This window comes from Carassius auratus, chromosome 15, assembly GCF_003368295.1.
Source record: "Carassius auratus strain Wakin chromosome 15, ASM336829v1, whole genome shotgun sequence".
In the NCBI taxonomy this organism is placed as follows: Eukaryota; Metazoa; Chordata; class Actinopteri; order Cypriniformes; family Cyprinidae; genus Carassius; species Carassius auratus.
In genome coordinates, this window is record NC_039257.1 from 22,662,428 (window position 1) to 22,677,110 (window position 14,683).

General features: G+C 37.5%; 1 protein-coding gene across 1 annotated transcript in view; it reads left to right on the top strand.

The window, feature by feature from the left end:
- The first annotated feature begins 366 nt into the window (after window positions 1–366).
- maml2 (mastermind like transcriptional coactivator 2) overlaps window positions 367–14,683 on the top strand; it is a 75,414-nt gene continuing 61,097 nt past the window's right edge. The window contains exons 1-2 of the mRNA XM_026282921.1: window positions 367–645; window positions 1,906–2,334. Coding sequence (XP_026138706.1) covers window positions 1,933–2,334 — 402 coding nt within the window. The 5' untranslated portion in view covers window positions 367–645; window positions 1,906–1,932. The remainder of the gene's footprint in view (window positions 646–1,905; window positions 2,335–14,683) is intronic.

Sequence of the window (14,683 nt, forward strand, 5' to 3'; positions counted from 1 at the left end):
GTCTGCATAAAGACGTCCAAATTACGTCTAAATATGGTTGTAAAGTTAAAGTTGAACAGACGTCTTTTCAGACCTAATTACAACTGTGAATTTTTTTCATATTCCTAATTAGTGAAAATAAGACAGTTCACAGCTATATTGACACATTACATCTTTCATGTAAATTCTTGATCACATCTTAAGCCTCCTTTGATTAAACAGACTGTAAAAACAGTAATATTGTGGAACATAAAACATCTTACATATTGTGCCTTTAACAAGCCTTCACTCAAACTGGTTTAGGCTGTTTCTCGAGTTCAAACCCCGTATGTTGTCCAGCTGCAGTCATGTAATTCACCTCTGGCTCCACTAGAGCCTGCAATACAACAGCTCGGCAATCTCAGGACCGCTTTCCAGCACGAGGGAACGGCTCACACAATGAGAGTCTGTCTGTAGTCAGCCTGCGGTAAGCCAGCCTCTCCGGACTAACCCCGGACTGCTGACAATCCACCGCGCGGATAACGCCAGGCCAGGCGCGCTGCAACGACACTTCACTTTGTTTGGGAATCACCACAAGGAACCGTGAACAGCGTCTAAAATGACAAGGATGGGAAGTGCTCGTACACAGCCTGAACTCTCTGGAAGTTTGCGGATTTCTGCCTCCAAGTAAATGGATTATAATTACGTTTATTATTTGTCAGCTGACAGGAACGCTTGGTTTAGGGTATGACCGACTAATAACCGCGTGCATTAGGCGATCTTGCTTTTTTCCCCCTCTCTCTGCATGGCCTGTGTTCTGCCTTCTGATAGCACACCGTGGATTTGTTACACCTTGCATGGAGTTGAATGAGCGCACTCTGCGATTTTGGCAACCTGGCAAGCTGCAAGACACCCCAGTACACTGGAAAGTAATAACGCATAGTGTTGTAATAATGTTGCGATGTACTACTATTGTTGCAGCATAGGCACTCAGTTGAGGATCTGGAAAGCACATTTTAATTTCATAATGGATGCTACCGAACATACCTTTTGAGAACGGTCTGTAAAAGTAATAGAAACGTTCATAATTTCGCGTTCTTCCACTGAGTTTGTAGGTCACAAGTTTTTTTTTTTTTTTTTAAACGCTTGCCAAAAATTTAATTTTGCTATAAGAACGTCAACATGTTTACGTAATGTAAAAATGACCATATTTAGCAAATCGTTTTATTAACGGTGCAATAAACTAAATAACAATGACACAGTTTTTTTTTCACTCAACAGTACACTAAACTCTTTTTTAATAACTTTTAAGCATCGTTTATTTTTGTACCGGGACGCACTTGTGAGGAAGACTCTAGGACTTTGTTACAGCATGTTTAAGTATCTATTCAAACAACGTTGAGCTAGGAACGCTTTCTCTTGTGTCAACTTGAATCAAACCCAAGCATTGTGTTGTGAAGTTAACTTGATGTTATATAAAACATTGCCTTGCTAACATTTTTTAATATAGCCTAAGCATCTGTGATCTATATCATTTTTCAAGATTTTGTCAAGGAAAGCATGTAATATTGATTTAGATGGTTTGTTGAATATACCCGATCAACTGCTAACAAAAGTTTAGCGAAAGAATAATCATTTGAAGAAAATTATGCTTGAGATGTCCATTGTTAGTAGAAGTGCACTCTCAGTTGTGCATTAACATCACTGATATGCACAGAAAATGATAATTGTAAAATATTTTTTATACAATTAAAAACATATTCTTATGACAGATGAGACATTTATCTGCTATGGTGTCTATATTATTTTTGGCTTTCCAGGTAATAAAAATTTTATTTATTCTGCGTTAAAATAAATGGGAAAAAGGGTAGTTTTGTTTTTATTGCCCCCCAAAAAAAAAAAATAATAATAATAATTTCTCTGTTTTTCTTGGTGTGACCATTAAAGGGTTAACGGAGAGGGGAACTGAAGGTCATGGGAGAGGCGGCTCCGACCCAGGCCACCCCAAGTGGTTTTGCACCCATGTTGGGCGTCGGGATGGGAGGATCAGTCACACCAATCGCCACTTCAAGAGGATCAGCCGTTCCTCAGCTCCACAGTGCCATAGTGGAACGCTTGCGTGCCAGAATAGAGCTGTGCCGGCGCCATCACTCCACCTGCGAGGACCGCTATGTGCGCGGTCAGGCGGAAAGTTCGGACCGGGAACATGAGAGCACACTCCATCTCTTAAACATCGTCCATCAGGGCCCTGGGAACAGGAAGACCAAGGGCAGTAGATCGGCCAATCAACAGCCTCCTCAATACAGCAGAGTAAACGGGGAACATAAAGCCCACAGCTCATCGGAGGCAGAATCCAAAATTTCTTCGCAAATAGCAGTAAGTTTTATGGGTTGTATTAACTACGCCCACATAATAAATCGTATAATCTGACTAATGCACATGGGGACACATGTCAGACCAATTCCTCAGAGAATGACATCAACACACTGATATGAGGTGATTACTGTGGGTGTGTGAGGGAGAGATGGGGGCGTCTCTTTAATTAAAAAGGGCCCTGCAGGCAGCCACATGAGTCTTTAAAGGTCTTTTAAAAGTATAGCGAAACAAAATATATCTTTAAAAGAGGTGGTGATTCAGTGAGATTTGATTTTTCAACAATGCAGATTGTTCATTATACACTACAGTCCCTCCATTTTCACTCATAAGTCACACTGGAAAATTATAGAATACATTGCACTAGATAAACTATCAAACCACATGGAATTTAATTTAAAGAAAGATAGAATACAGACATGTTTCAAGCAAAACATTTCACAAAAATAGGTTTGCATTTGTTGCATGTGCCACATACTGTAGTGTGATACTTTGCTATCTATTGATATTTATGATATTTATTTTTAAAGGAATAATTCACCCATACATTAAACTGTTTAAAAGAGTTTGTTTCTTCATCGGAAAAGATTTGGAGAAATGTAGTGTTACATCACTTGTTCACTAATGGATGCTCTGCAGTGAATGGGTGCCGTCAGAATGAGAGTCCAAACAGCTGATAAAAACATCACAATCACCACACCACTCCATTCGATTAATCAAATTGATTAGCAAGCAGTTGACATCTTGTGAAGACAAAAGCTGCATGTTTGTAATAAACAAATACATCAATCTGACAATTTCAACTTCAATCCATTGCTGACCGCTAAAATTGATGTCCTTTATCCATAATATTGCTTTCTCCAGTGAAAAAGTATATTCACCTAAATCAGAAGAGAAATCATATCAATCAAGAGCACCGATAATAGTACAAAACAGTCTTTAACAAATATGTGGGTGGAGCAGGGGATGACTTTCGCTGGAGGAAGTCTTTTATGGATTATGGACTTCAATTTTGACTAGAAGTGACAGTTTTAAGGTAAAATGCCTTTATGATGGATTTGTTTCTTACAAACACACAGCTTTTGGCTTTTCTAGAAATTAGCTGATGGACTGGAGTGCTGTGGATTATTGTGATGTTTTTATCAGCTGTTTGGACTCATTCTGACGGCACCCATTCACTGCAGAGCATCCTTTGAGGAGACACTGATGCAATGCTACATTTCTCCAAATCTGATGAAGAAACAAACTCATCTAATCAGCTGATTTTCATTTTTGGGTGAACAATTGCTTTAATTGTTGCATGAGCTTCCAAATATTTTATGGCACCATTTTAAACAAGTGAATGCATATTTTCTCATAATTATTGAAAGGATTTAGTAGTATTGAATAATAAAAAAAGTTTTGTACTGTAGCAGCAGCTTTTTTACAGAGGGAAACACTCGCAGTCAGCAGGTCAGTTGAGGTTTTAGAAGAACACATTTTGTAGGCATTTAGGTAAAAAGCATCTTATACAGGGAATAAAAGCAAAGAAGCACAATATATATAGTTTTGTCTAGTTTATCTTAGAGAGATTCTTGCAAAATGCTAAATCATAAGTAAGGCATCAGGATTTCCTGTCAGCTTTGCCAATTTGAAAGTGTACACCAATATCTATCCAACAAAACAAAAGCACAAGCCGAAATTGCTGGATGATGAAATCTCGCAAACATTGTGTGAATGGCCTTGTGTTTTGTTCCATACCATGGATTGTCATGCTCCATTATCAAAGGTTTGATAAATTGCTCTCAAACACCTACTTGAATGATGGCTTTCCCATAAAGCCATTTGAAGCGTGCAGTCTGCGTTTAAATGTTTAGAGCTATTCAATACATGTCCTGGTTTTGTTTACTCCGATTACAACAGGCCTTGAAAACACAATTGTCAGAGGACTGCCCAGTAATTAAGTGTTATGGGCTTATGGTTGAATTAGTTTTTTCAGAGTTATGACCAACTTGGGAACACAGCGGGATGGTGGAATATCCTCTCACGGAAGAGAAAGTGGGATATTATGAATGCTATGTTTGCTTATCCAAAGAGACCAGCCTCACTTAAGCCCACTTCATGTCAATTGAACAATGTTTAGTCATAGTCTTTAATGATACACTGTTCATTCAATACTTCACAATTAAAGTGCATTAAAATGCATTGTATTAAATGTGCACTTTTCTTTTAGTTTACTTCAAATCAAGAGTCTTAAAAAAAAGAAAACACTGTACTTGCAGATATTAATATTAATAAAATAAAATGCCACTTAAGTGCACTTAAAAAGAGACACTTTCATGAAAATCTTTCCCAACACATTTAAATGCACATTTAAAAAAATAATAATATAAAATTAAAAGTTTTACTTTGTAATCTTAAATAATTTTTAAAGGTGTTATAGGGTGCTCTTTTAAAGATAATTATTTGGTGTAACAGAATACGTTGACATGGCAAAAAAAAACAAAAAAAAAAAACATTATTGTAGGTCCTCAATGCCCCTCCTCTCTCAAACATGTCATTTTCTGTGAAGTCCCTGCTTCTGACAAGCACAGTCTGCTCTGATTGGCCAACTGACCCAGTGCATTGTGATTGGCCGAACCGCAAGCACTCTTCGGAAATGTAACCCGGACAGTTATCAATGTCCTTAGTTTTACTATTAGTTCAAACCAGAGAGGGGAACAGAGTCAAGCTCGTATGTGTTTGCAGTACACAAGCTACATACAGTGCAGTACACACGCACACAATGTGCAAAACTAGGCATTTAAACAGTCAATATCAAATACTTAAACTAATAACAAAACATACTTTCAGTAGCTGATTCGGAAGCATCAGATTGTCATAGGAAAGTCAGAATGACCTCCTCTCCTAGGTTCATGAAACGGTCGTTCCTAAATACATTGCTGTCCTGTTGTAAATAATCTTAAAGATTTCTACTTTCAGAAGGCCAAATAAAGTGCGTTTCTTTCTCCTACATACATACAGCATCTCCCTGAAATGACTGCTTCAACACTAACTGTGTTACTGATACCTCACCGTCTTTCTTTTTTTATTTATTTATTTCCACCTCATGACGTAGAGATGTGGGAGCGTGTTTAAACCAGGCGTTTTAGGGGGATGTGGAAAAAAGAATATCTCTTTGGTTTTGAGACTTTAGTCTTTGAAACTTCAGGGATCTTATCTATGCACAATCAGCTTGTAACACTCCAAAGAGAAAGGAAAACTTGAAATCGTATCAGTTGACCCCTTTAATAATCTTTTGTCATGCTTTCAAGAATGACTTATTTTGATGTGTTAACTAACATACTGATGCCACTAAAGCACTTAATTTCAACTGTAGTGTTTTATTCAACATTATATTTGTATTCTACTAAATTGCAAATTCATCACTACAAATGTGACACATTTGGCAGTAAACTTTATTACATAGTGTTTAAAGATGCACTTAAATCCTACTTGAATAGAAAGCACTCACTTTAGCTAATTGAATTTAATATGAATTTAAACAATTTATTTGAATTTAAATGCAGGTAAGTCTCTGGAAACATTCAGTTCTATTTACAGTAAAGTATATTCTTTTAAAGTAACATTTCCATATTGAGTACCCTTTTAAAAAGTATACTAAAGTGTACTTTGTTTTAACTAGAGAAACTAAACAAATTTAAAGCAACAGTTCACCCAGAAGTAAAAATGCTGTAATCTTTTTCTGAAATCCATCTTGTTCCAAACCTGATTGACTTTCTTTTATGAAACACATGGATTTTCTTTTGTGTGTTGACTGTGACTGAATTTTGGGCAAAAACATTTGAAAACTCTTTTGAAAAATAAAGGTGCTTCACAGCGATTCAGTCAAAGGTTCTTTAAAGAACCATCTCTTTCTTACCTTTAATATGAAGAACCTTCTTTCACCAGAATCAGAAAGGTTCTTCAGATTTTAAAGGTTCTTTATGCAACCATTTAGACAAAAAGGTTCGTCTCTGGCATCGTGAAGCACCTTTATTTTTAAGAGTGTATGGTGAGTTTAAAGATAGAATTTACATTTTTTTTCTTAACTGTGCCAAAGTCCCTTATTGGAATGATCAAGCATTTAAACCATTTTTCAAACATGTAACTACATAATTGGACATAATCAAGCATGACAGGCAGGCATTACAAATAATAGGTGGAAGAAGGAAATGTTGAAGTGTTTCCTGGTGTTTCTATAGTGGAAGCTGAAGGTGGCCCAGGCTTCGATTCATTTCACCTGAATGTGGAACAATAAGTCAGGCTCCTCGGAGGCCACTTTAAGCCCAGCAAATCTATCCGTGCCTTACTTGGGGAATATTAATGGGTCCCTGGACAGTTTGTCCCATGGTCAATGTTCATGTTGACATGAAAATGAATTAGTCCTACATGAGCACACTCACAATTTGGCAGAAAGCCTAAGCAATTGGATTGAAAGTCAAGGACAGATGCACATTTTTGACTGTCAGCATAAAGTGTGGTCCAGTTTGTAGTTTATAATGGCCAACAACTGTCCACTTTGACAGGACGTGTTTTCTGTAAAATCAGCAATCATAGTTTGTTTTGTGTTTGAGTTAATTTTGTGAAACTCTTGTGTCTTTTAAACATTTAATTCCAGTAATCTGGCAATCGCCAGACAAGCCAATGGGACAATTCTCAACAGCACTAATTTTATCATCCTGATAAAAAAATGACATTGTTTCCAGATGAACTGGTGCATTCTGTCTTATGAAACTTGTGACATTTTTTTGTGCGCACTATGCACCCGGCAGCCAGCAAACAGATTGTGGGTGATCTCTTGGTGGGCCGTCTGAGGATAAGTCTGAGGATTTTTCAGGATAGAGGGCTTGTTGATCATTTTAATCTGAGTTATGTGCAACAACAAATGCATTACACGCATTAAATGTGACCTATAAAAGAAGATAAAAATGTACAAGTGGAAGGTTGAGGCATAAACAGAAGAGAACTTCAGGAAACTTGAGTAGGATTGCTCATGCTGCTTAAATCAAAAGCATTCCCTCCTCATCCGCGCTGGCTCTCCTAGCGGTTTCTTTGTAAGGTGCGCCTTGTGTATACCTCATGTTTTATTCACAGTGTGACACATGACTGGGGCTTTGAAGAGTGCTGAAACCATTCGCCATATACATCCCTACCTCCATTTGCACAACATAGTGGCTGCGGGCAGAAATCGCCCCCTCACCGTCTATAGCAGCCTATGTAGTTACCCAAATTCTGAGTTTTTGTTTTTATTTTTGAATGAAGCAGAGATCAGTTAGTTCCTCACTTTCCGCGCTGACTCAGAGATCGTTTGCTTGCTTCAGTTAAAGTATAACGTGCCAAGCCTTGTCGACTCGTACATTACACGTCACGCGCTGATGTCACGTGTCGTTACGGGATCTTCAAGGGTTGTGTGTGAAAGCACGCACATATACCGGGTCATCACTGGCAGTGTGAAAGTGCCAAATCTAGCGACCAGGGAACAATTACAGGAACACTTTACCCCTGTATTTGCCGGAATGGCAGTGTGAAAGGGGCTTAATGAAAACACCTAGTGCCCAGCTATGCCATATGAAACCAGCTATGGTGCTCTCCACATGGCCATTGCTTGTATAACACCTATTTTTTTTAATCGTTTGTTTTCTCTTTGGGTCATTATATTTCTCTCAGATTCTGCTTGTTCTAAATAAAATGCAGATAAAGTAGCACATTAAAATGTACTAAATACATTAGTGAGAGCGACTGCGTGTGTGAATGAATTCTACCTTGCAGCATCTCTCTACTAGTGAAGCTGTGGGATCTAGTTAAGAAATATATGCTTGAACTTTTCAGTTTCTAAGCTATTTTAGTGAGAAATCACAGAACCGTGTTTACACACTTCAGCGCTGTATGATTCTGTGTTCTCGCAATCTGTGTGTGATGTATGAGCTACTGTTGTCTATGTGTGTGCGTTACAGTGCAGCAGTGCATTAGATTAGAACGGCGATTAACTCTACCTGTACAACAAGCTGTTTAAAACATGCATTCTTCTCCTGTTCTTAATAACCTGACGAACTTTAAATCTGAAGAACTGCGCTGTCATTACCAATATAGCCCCGCAGACTGAAAACAACTTTCAGTATAAGAATCCCACCTTAGAAAAGGAAATCTCATATACATAATTAATTTATAAATAATAGTCAAATGTATGCAAAAACAAATTAGATTAATCAGAATAAAGTCTTGAATGTTAAATGGGTCCAATCCATGTTCATTTACAATTATCTGATGCAGCAATAAAACTGCTAGTATAATTTAATGCAGGTGTTTTTGAACTTAGCTGATTTAAAACATGATCAAAATACTATCTATTTTTATGCCAACAGTTCAAAAAAGAGAGGAAGTGACAAATATCGGTATCTGAATAGGCGAATAAGTGTATCGGCCAAAATAAATCCTATCGGTGCATCCCTAATAATAATAATTATTATTATGATTATTTGTTGCAGTTGCTACATTTTCCTGCAGGAATGCAGGGTGGGGAAGAGCTGTGCTGACTTTTTCTTTGCACCAAACAGTGGTTGTGAATTGTGAGACACATTAAGGCTTTGTGTGATTTCCCTAGCACAGAGAAAGCACACAGATCACTCTGATGTCTGTCAGGTTTTTCCTGCCCAACTAAAAAGAACAGAGCAGAATAAGGAGGTGAAGCGTCAGAGGGGGTGGTTCACTAGATCTTTCGACAAGTCTTATGCTCTGTTGAACTCGCCTGAAATCCAACCCTTGTGGGAAACTGCATCCTCAGGTGTGTATGCAAGGACCCTGAGTGGACGATTAAAATCTGTGACACCTTCCTGCAAAAACAACAACCCACAAAACCCCCCAGCCCACAATATATGACTTTGTGAATGTTCAGTTCCACATACAGTATGTGGGAGTCGCATAAATGAGCGATATGAATCAAATATTCACACTCCCTTGTGTTATGTTACCCTTTCACTCTCTATCATTACATAATTTCACTGTAAACAACATTAGATTAGCCACGATATCAAGGTTTTGTCATGCTCTAAACATTAGCATCTGCCTTTAATGAAACAACTGACAAATGGGAAAAAGGTTCTCCCTGAGAGGGTTCGATCTATTTGTGCTTCACAGATATAGTTAGTGATTGTAATCTGTTTTCACGCACAACCGCTGTAAAAATTACAAAGCAAATTATTTTGTTACATCCATCTCTAATTTCTGAGATGAAAAGATTAAATAACAGCATGGTGTTAACAGTGTTAAATTTAGCATTAGGGATGCACTGACCAATACAAATAAGCTGGTAATTATTTCACTGTGGTAAAATGATAATTGACCAATATAAAAATTATATGTAATTCTATCATGACAACTCCTGGAAAATTTTAGCTTGGTAATGGATGACGATGTTAACGTATTTGGTCTTGGGAAAATGGATCTGCTACGCTGCTGCTGCTGTTGGTTATTGCTGTAGTAGTAATAGGGAGAAATATTTGATGCTATGATTCCTAAATAAAGGGAGAACTGACCATTGTAGATGAGAAAGATTGTCAACCTGTGGTGTTTCGTTCTGTGTGTAGCACCTACTGCTCTGCATGTCCTACAGGTACCTGATCATTTTAGTCAAGTTGTGGACACATTTCAGTGCAAAACTGTTTTGTAATGGTTTTGCAAATAGGATTTTATAGAAATATTATGGCCCTTAAAAAAATTATTCCAAGGGCCAGCAAGGACAGTCTTAAAATAACCTATGATTGATATAATATGATTAACATTATGTTCTGGAATAAACTACGTTTATGTTTGCGACAGCTAACCCAGCTCATCTGAAAGTTCCCAAATTATAAGTGACAGTAGGGGTGTCTTGGGCATAGGAGCATGATTGGATTCGAAAAACTTCAAACACACCCCACTTTCCCGAGGGGTCAGCGTCCGGCCCAGAAAATGAGAAAGTGGGCTCCTGATGTCAGCGCTGAACCCCTGGGTGGAATGCCGGGTCAGATCAGGGGCTCTCCGGCAGATCAGAGATCAGCCCTGTTTACATTTCAGCTCGGGATATTTCTATCAGGCCGGCCAAACTGCTCCGCGTTCCCAGGCTCCTCGTTCACAGTCCTGAAAAGCAGCACAAGCCCTCTTTATGTCTCTTTTCCCTCCGTGCTCTTGTCTCTCCCTCCTGCTTCTCTCTCTCTCTCTCTCTCTCTCCTTCTCTGCCTTCAGGGTCAATGTCAAAGTACAGCTTCAGCAGAGACTGGGAGGTGAAAAAACCTTCTTCCTTATATTCAGTATATTGTAGCTAACGCAGTGAGGACAAACTCAGAAGAGGAAGGATGTTGGGAGCACTACTACTGTAGATGATATAATTAAAAAAACATTTTCTTCTTTTCCTAAAGTTTACCCTCTTGTCGTTCCAAATCTGTATGAAACACAAAATATGCTTCGATGAATGTTGATAACCTTATAGATTTTTGATTGCTTGTAGTAAAATGTCTATGGAGATGCTAATCTTGTGTGTAAAATTAAAGCCTACAGTGGCATTAAAGGTATAGTTCATCCCTTTAATTTACCTGAGTGTGGAATGAATGTGAATGTTAATAACCCCTTGTGTAACGAAAAAGAAGAATGCCTGAGCTGCTCCTTTCCATTCAGTGAAAGTGGATGAGAGCAGGGACTGTCAAGCACCATAAAAGTATCGTAAAAGGTCTTTCTGCGATTGCATGATGTCATGTTCGAAAATGTGCAAACCTGAGATTGCTCAGAAAGGTCAATTTAAGGTCATGCTTGTTTGTCGTCTCTGAATTTTATGCACTGTGGCCTTAGAATAACCTTTTGACAAAGATGCAACGTTGTTTTTGCATGAAGTTCTTATCTTTTGACTCGCTGCCAAAAACATTTGGGATTTCACAAGTGTTGTTTATTTGATATGTTGTTTGCATCTAGTTAGAATTTTTTATTTATTTTTTCCCCACTGTATTGCCCCGATCTAAACTCAGGTTTTTGCTGCCAGAAGTGTGTAGTGCAAAGCATTTTTTTTTTTTTTTTGCATCTCCACATTGATTCTCATATTCACAGAAGTCTAAAATATGAAATGTGACACTGACAGCATTTTCTCTGTCTCTTGAGAATGACATGCTGACTAAAGAATGCTTGCTGTAGCATTTCTGACACCGCTTTGGCACTCGTCTCTGCTGATAACCTCTGGATACTTTGTGGGAATAAATTAGAGAATTCATTTCAAAGTCATTACAAGAAAATTGTGATCACATTGAGACAAACCAAACTTGCCATGTTTAGACAAATCTGCTGTGAACCATGTAACTTTCCATCTTTAGAAAGTATACAGCTGAGCTCTAACATGACATGGATCTCTTGTTCGTGAGCTCTGTAGGGCTTCGTTAGTGTTCACTAAGACAGGCAAACTACTAACCCCAAACTAATTTTCTCACTTTTTTATAAGCCACCCTGCCTTGTTTGGGGTACGAACATGAATGATACCTCAAAGTGTGCATCTTGTTCAGGAGATGTGTGTGGTCATGAGAAATGTTAGCCAGAAAACCCTAGCAATTGCATAGCACTGCACTATAAATCATTCCGAGCATCTATAAAAGCAACATCCTGGCAAACACCCAAAAAATAGACAAGCAGCACATTTGTGTCTCCATGCTGAAAATGGGGAGTGACAAATAAGGGGTTCATTTCAACAAATTTTTTTTATATATTATAATGTGCATAATCATACAGTAATTTATTATGATTCACTGGCCATGTATAAAGTTTGATATTTGAACTGCATTCAAATAAAGGATCAGATGACTAGATAATGTAAAAGTAATTGGAGTTGCACAACATATTTCCTGTCTTCGACAGGATGTTCAAACCACAATCATTTAAGCACCACTTGCCACATTGCCAATAAGAATGTCCTCATTTTAAAATGAGGATTTATATGAAAGAATATGTGAACTTCAGGCACATTTGCTGGAAATGAAACAATTGTGGTGAATAAGTCACATTTTATGCTATGAAATGTGAAGAAAAAAAGATAAATTATTATTTTAATTTATTTAAAATAAAATGTTGCATAAGATTTGCATGAAAGCCTTTATCATTTTCAGTGAATTTTCTAGTTAAATTCTTATTACTTTTGATTTACAGTACAATTGATGTAGAACAACTTTTAAGTACCATTTAAATAAGTACATTTATTTGAATACATTTAAATCATTTATTAAAAAAAAAATTAAATAAGTAAAATTATTTTAATAATTTTGTTTAAATAAAAGTTAAATATTATTTTGGGCGTGTCATTAATTGGAATGGGATGTTGGGGGTGGAATAGCTGTTTAATAAAAAAAAAAAGAGTCAAAATTCAAAACCAACAAAAACACATTGTAAATAGCGAGAGAGTGGAGTACGTGTAGACTCAGGACTGGTGTTTGTGTTTGACCCTTGACCCTGGAGCCATCAGTGTCCCTCACACAGACACAGTAGGTCAGCTGTCTGTCATATACTGTACAACACCGCATGCATCCACAACAGTGTTGACTCAGCGCTAAAGTTACTGTCTCATTATTTACATGTGCTTTTAAATGTTTCATTCGCGTGCTGGTCTGACCTCTGCTTTTTCTGAGCACCACATACACCTGCAGCTCGCGAGCTAAAACCGGTCAAATAGTGTCTGATTATTGATTGAAGTTATCTTTTGCGCTAATACTGTCAAAACACACAAGGTTTACATGCAGGCTCAAGTTGGTTATGTCTAAAATGAAAGTAAAAAGATGAGAGAAAAACTTACACGTGCCTGTTAAACATGCAGCCTACTGTCATCACTGTCAGGGGATAGATCAACCTAAAATTTTTGCCATTATTTACTCAGTGTCTTGTTGTCCCAAACCTGTATTAATTTCTTTCTTGTGCTGAACAGAAAAAAAGATATTTTGAAGAATGTGGGTAACCAAACAGTTGCTGGTCCACATTGAATTTGATGGTAGAAAAAAAAACTCTGGAAGTCACTGTGAACCAGCAACTGTTTGGTTTTCCACGTTCTTCAAAATATCCTTTATGTTCAGAAGAAGAAAGAAACTCATTCAGGTTTAAAACCACTTTTGAGTGAGTAAATGATGGTATAACAATAAAACTGACAGAATTTTATTTTTGGGTGACTTGTTCCTTTAATGTTAATAAAACAACAAAACAAGTGAAAAACCACTCACTGCTCTTGACTGAAGACATTTAACACAGCTGCTTTAGGAATCAGTTTATATATTATATTCAATTTCTTGAATGCTCCTGCTAAATACACCTATTGTACATGAAAATAAAGCAGTGTTTGTTTTATTTGTATTTTATGTGTAGTTGTAATGTCTTTGTCATTCTTTTATCTTTGTTATTAAAAAGAACAAAGATTTTTATCTTCACCCTCTTTGTCCTAAATATCTGCCATTATTTTTATTTTGTTACCTTGAAAGGCTTTGTCTTTATAATAGGGAAATTAGTTTGGCTATAATGCTCAGACAACTTGCAAAATAGTAAAACCAACATGACAAAGAAGTGGAATAAAATCGTGAATCGTGATATTTAAAAAAATATATATCTATATATGTTTTTTTCATATCACCCACCGCTAGCATCTACCAATAACAGTACTAGAGACAATATACTGTGACATAATAGTTGTAATACCATAGTGTTTGGATATGTAGGATGATAATTATCTGAGGAATCTAGGTGTAGCATGTAAATACCTTGATGTCACCACCAGTGTAAAGTGTTGTAAGGGTGTACTCTCCCATCCAGCACTCATGACTCTGTATTTATAACCGGTCCAGGTACATTGAGTACATTGAGTCTGTGTCTGTGCTGTTCTGAGATCAGAATACACCGTGATAAACGAGTGTGTTCTGCCCTGGGCCTCTTCGTCTGGAGCGCCGTGTCAGTTTGACTTGTTGACTCAACAAAAAGAAGAACTGGTTCTATCTAGTATTTGTCAGGCCTCTTAAATATCTGAGGAGGTGGTTGTTAGTCTCTCCGTGAGGCTAAATGAATCGTAAAGCTTGTTAAACTTTCAAACTCCTGTATCCGCTGCTCTAACGGTAAATAACTGCAATGCTACATTCCACTCATAGTGATTGTACAGACTCGTGTGTGTGTGTGTGTGTGAGAGAGAATTGAGTGAAAAGGGAACATTCCTCTCTCACTCCCACTCTCTCGTCCTCCCCCGCTGCCACTCCACCCCCCGCTTCCTTCCTGTTCTTATTTTAGCATCTATTGGATGTTTTTCCCACATCCGGCAACAAAGAGAAGCTTGTGCCATATACCAACAGCATGTTCA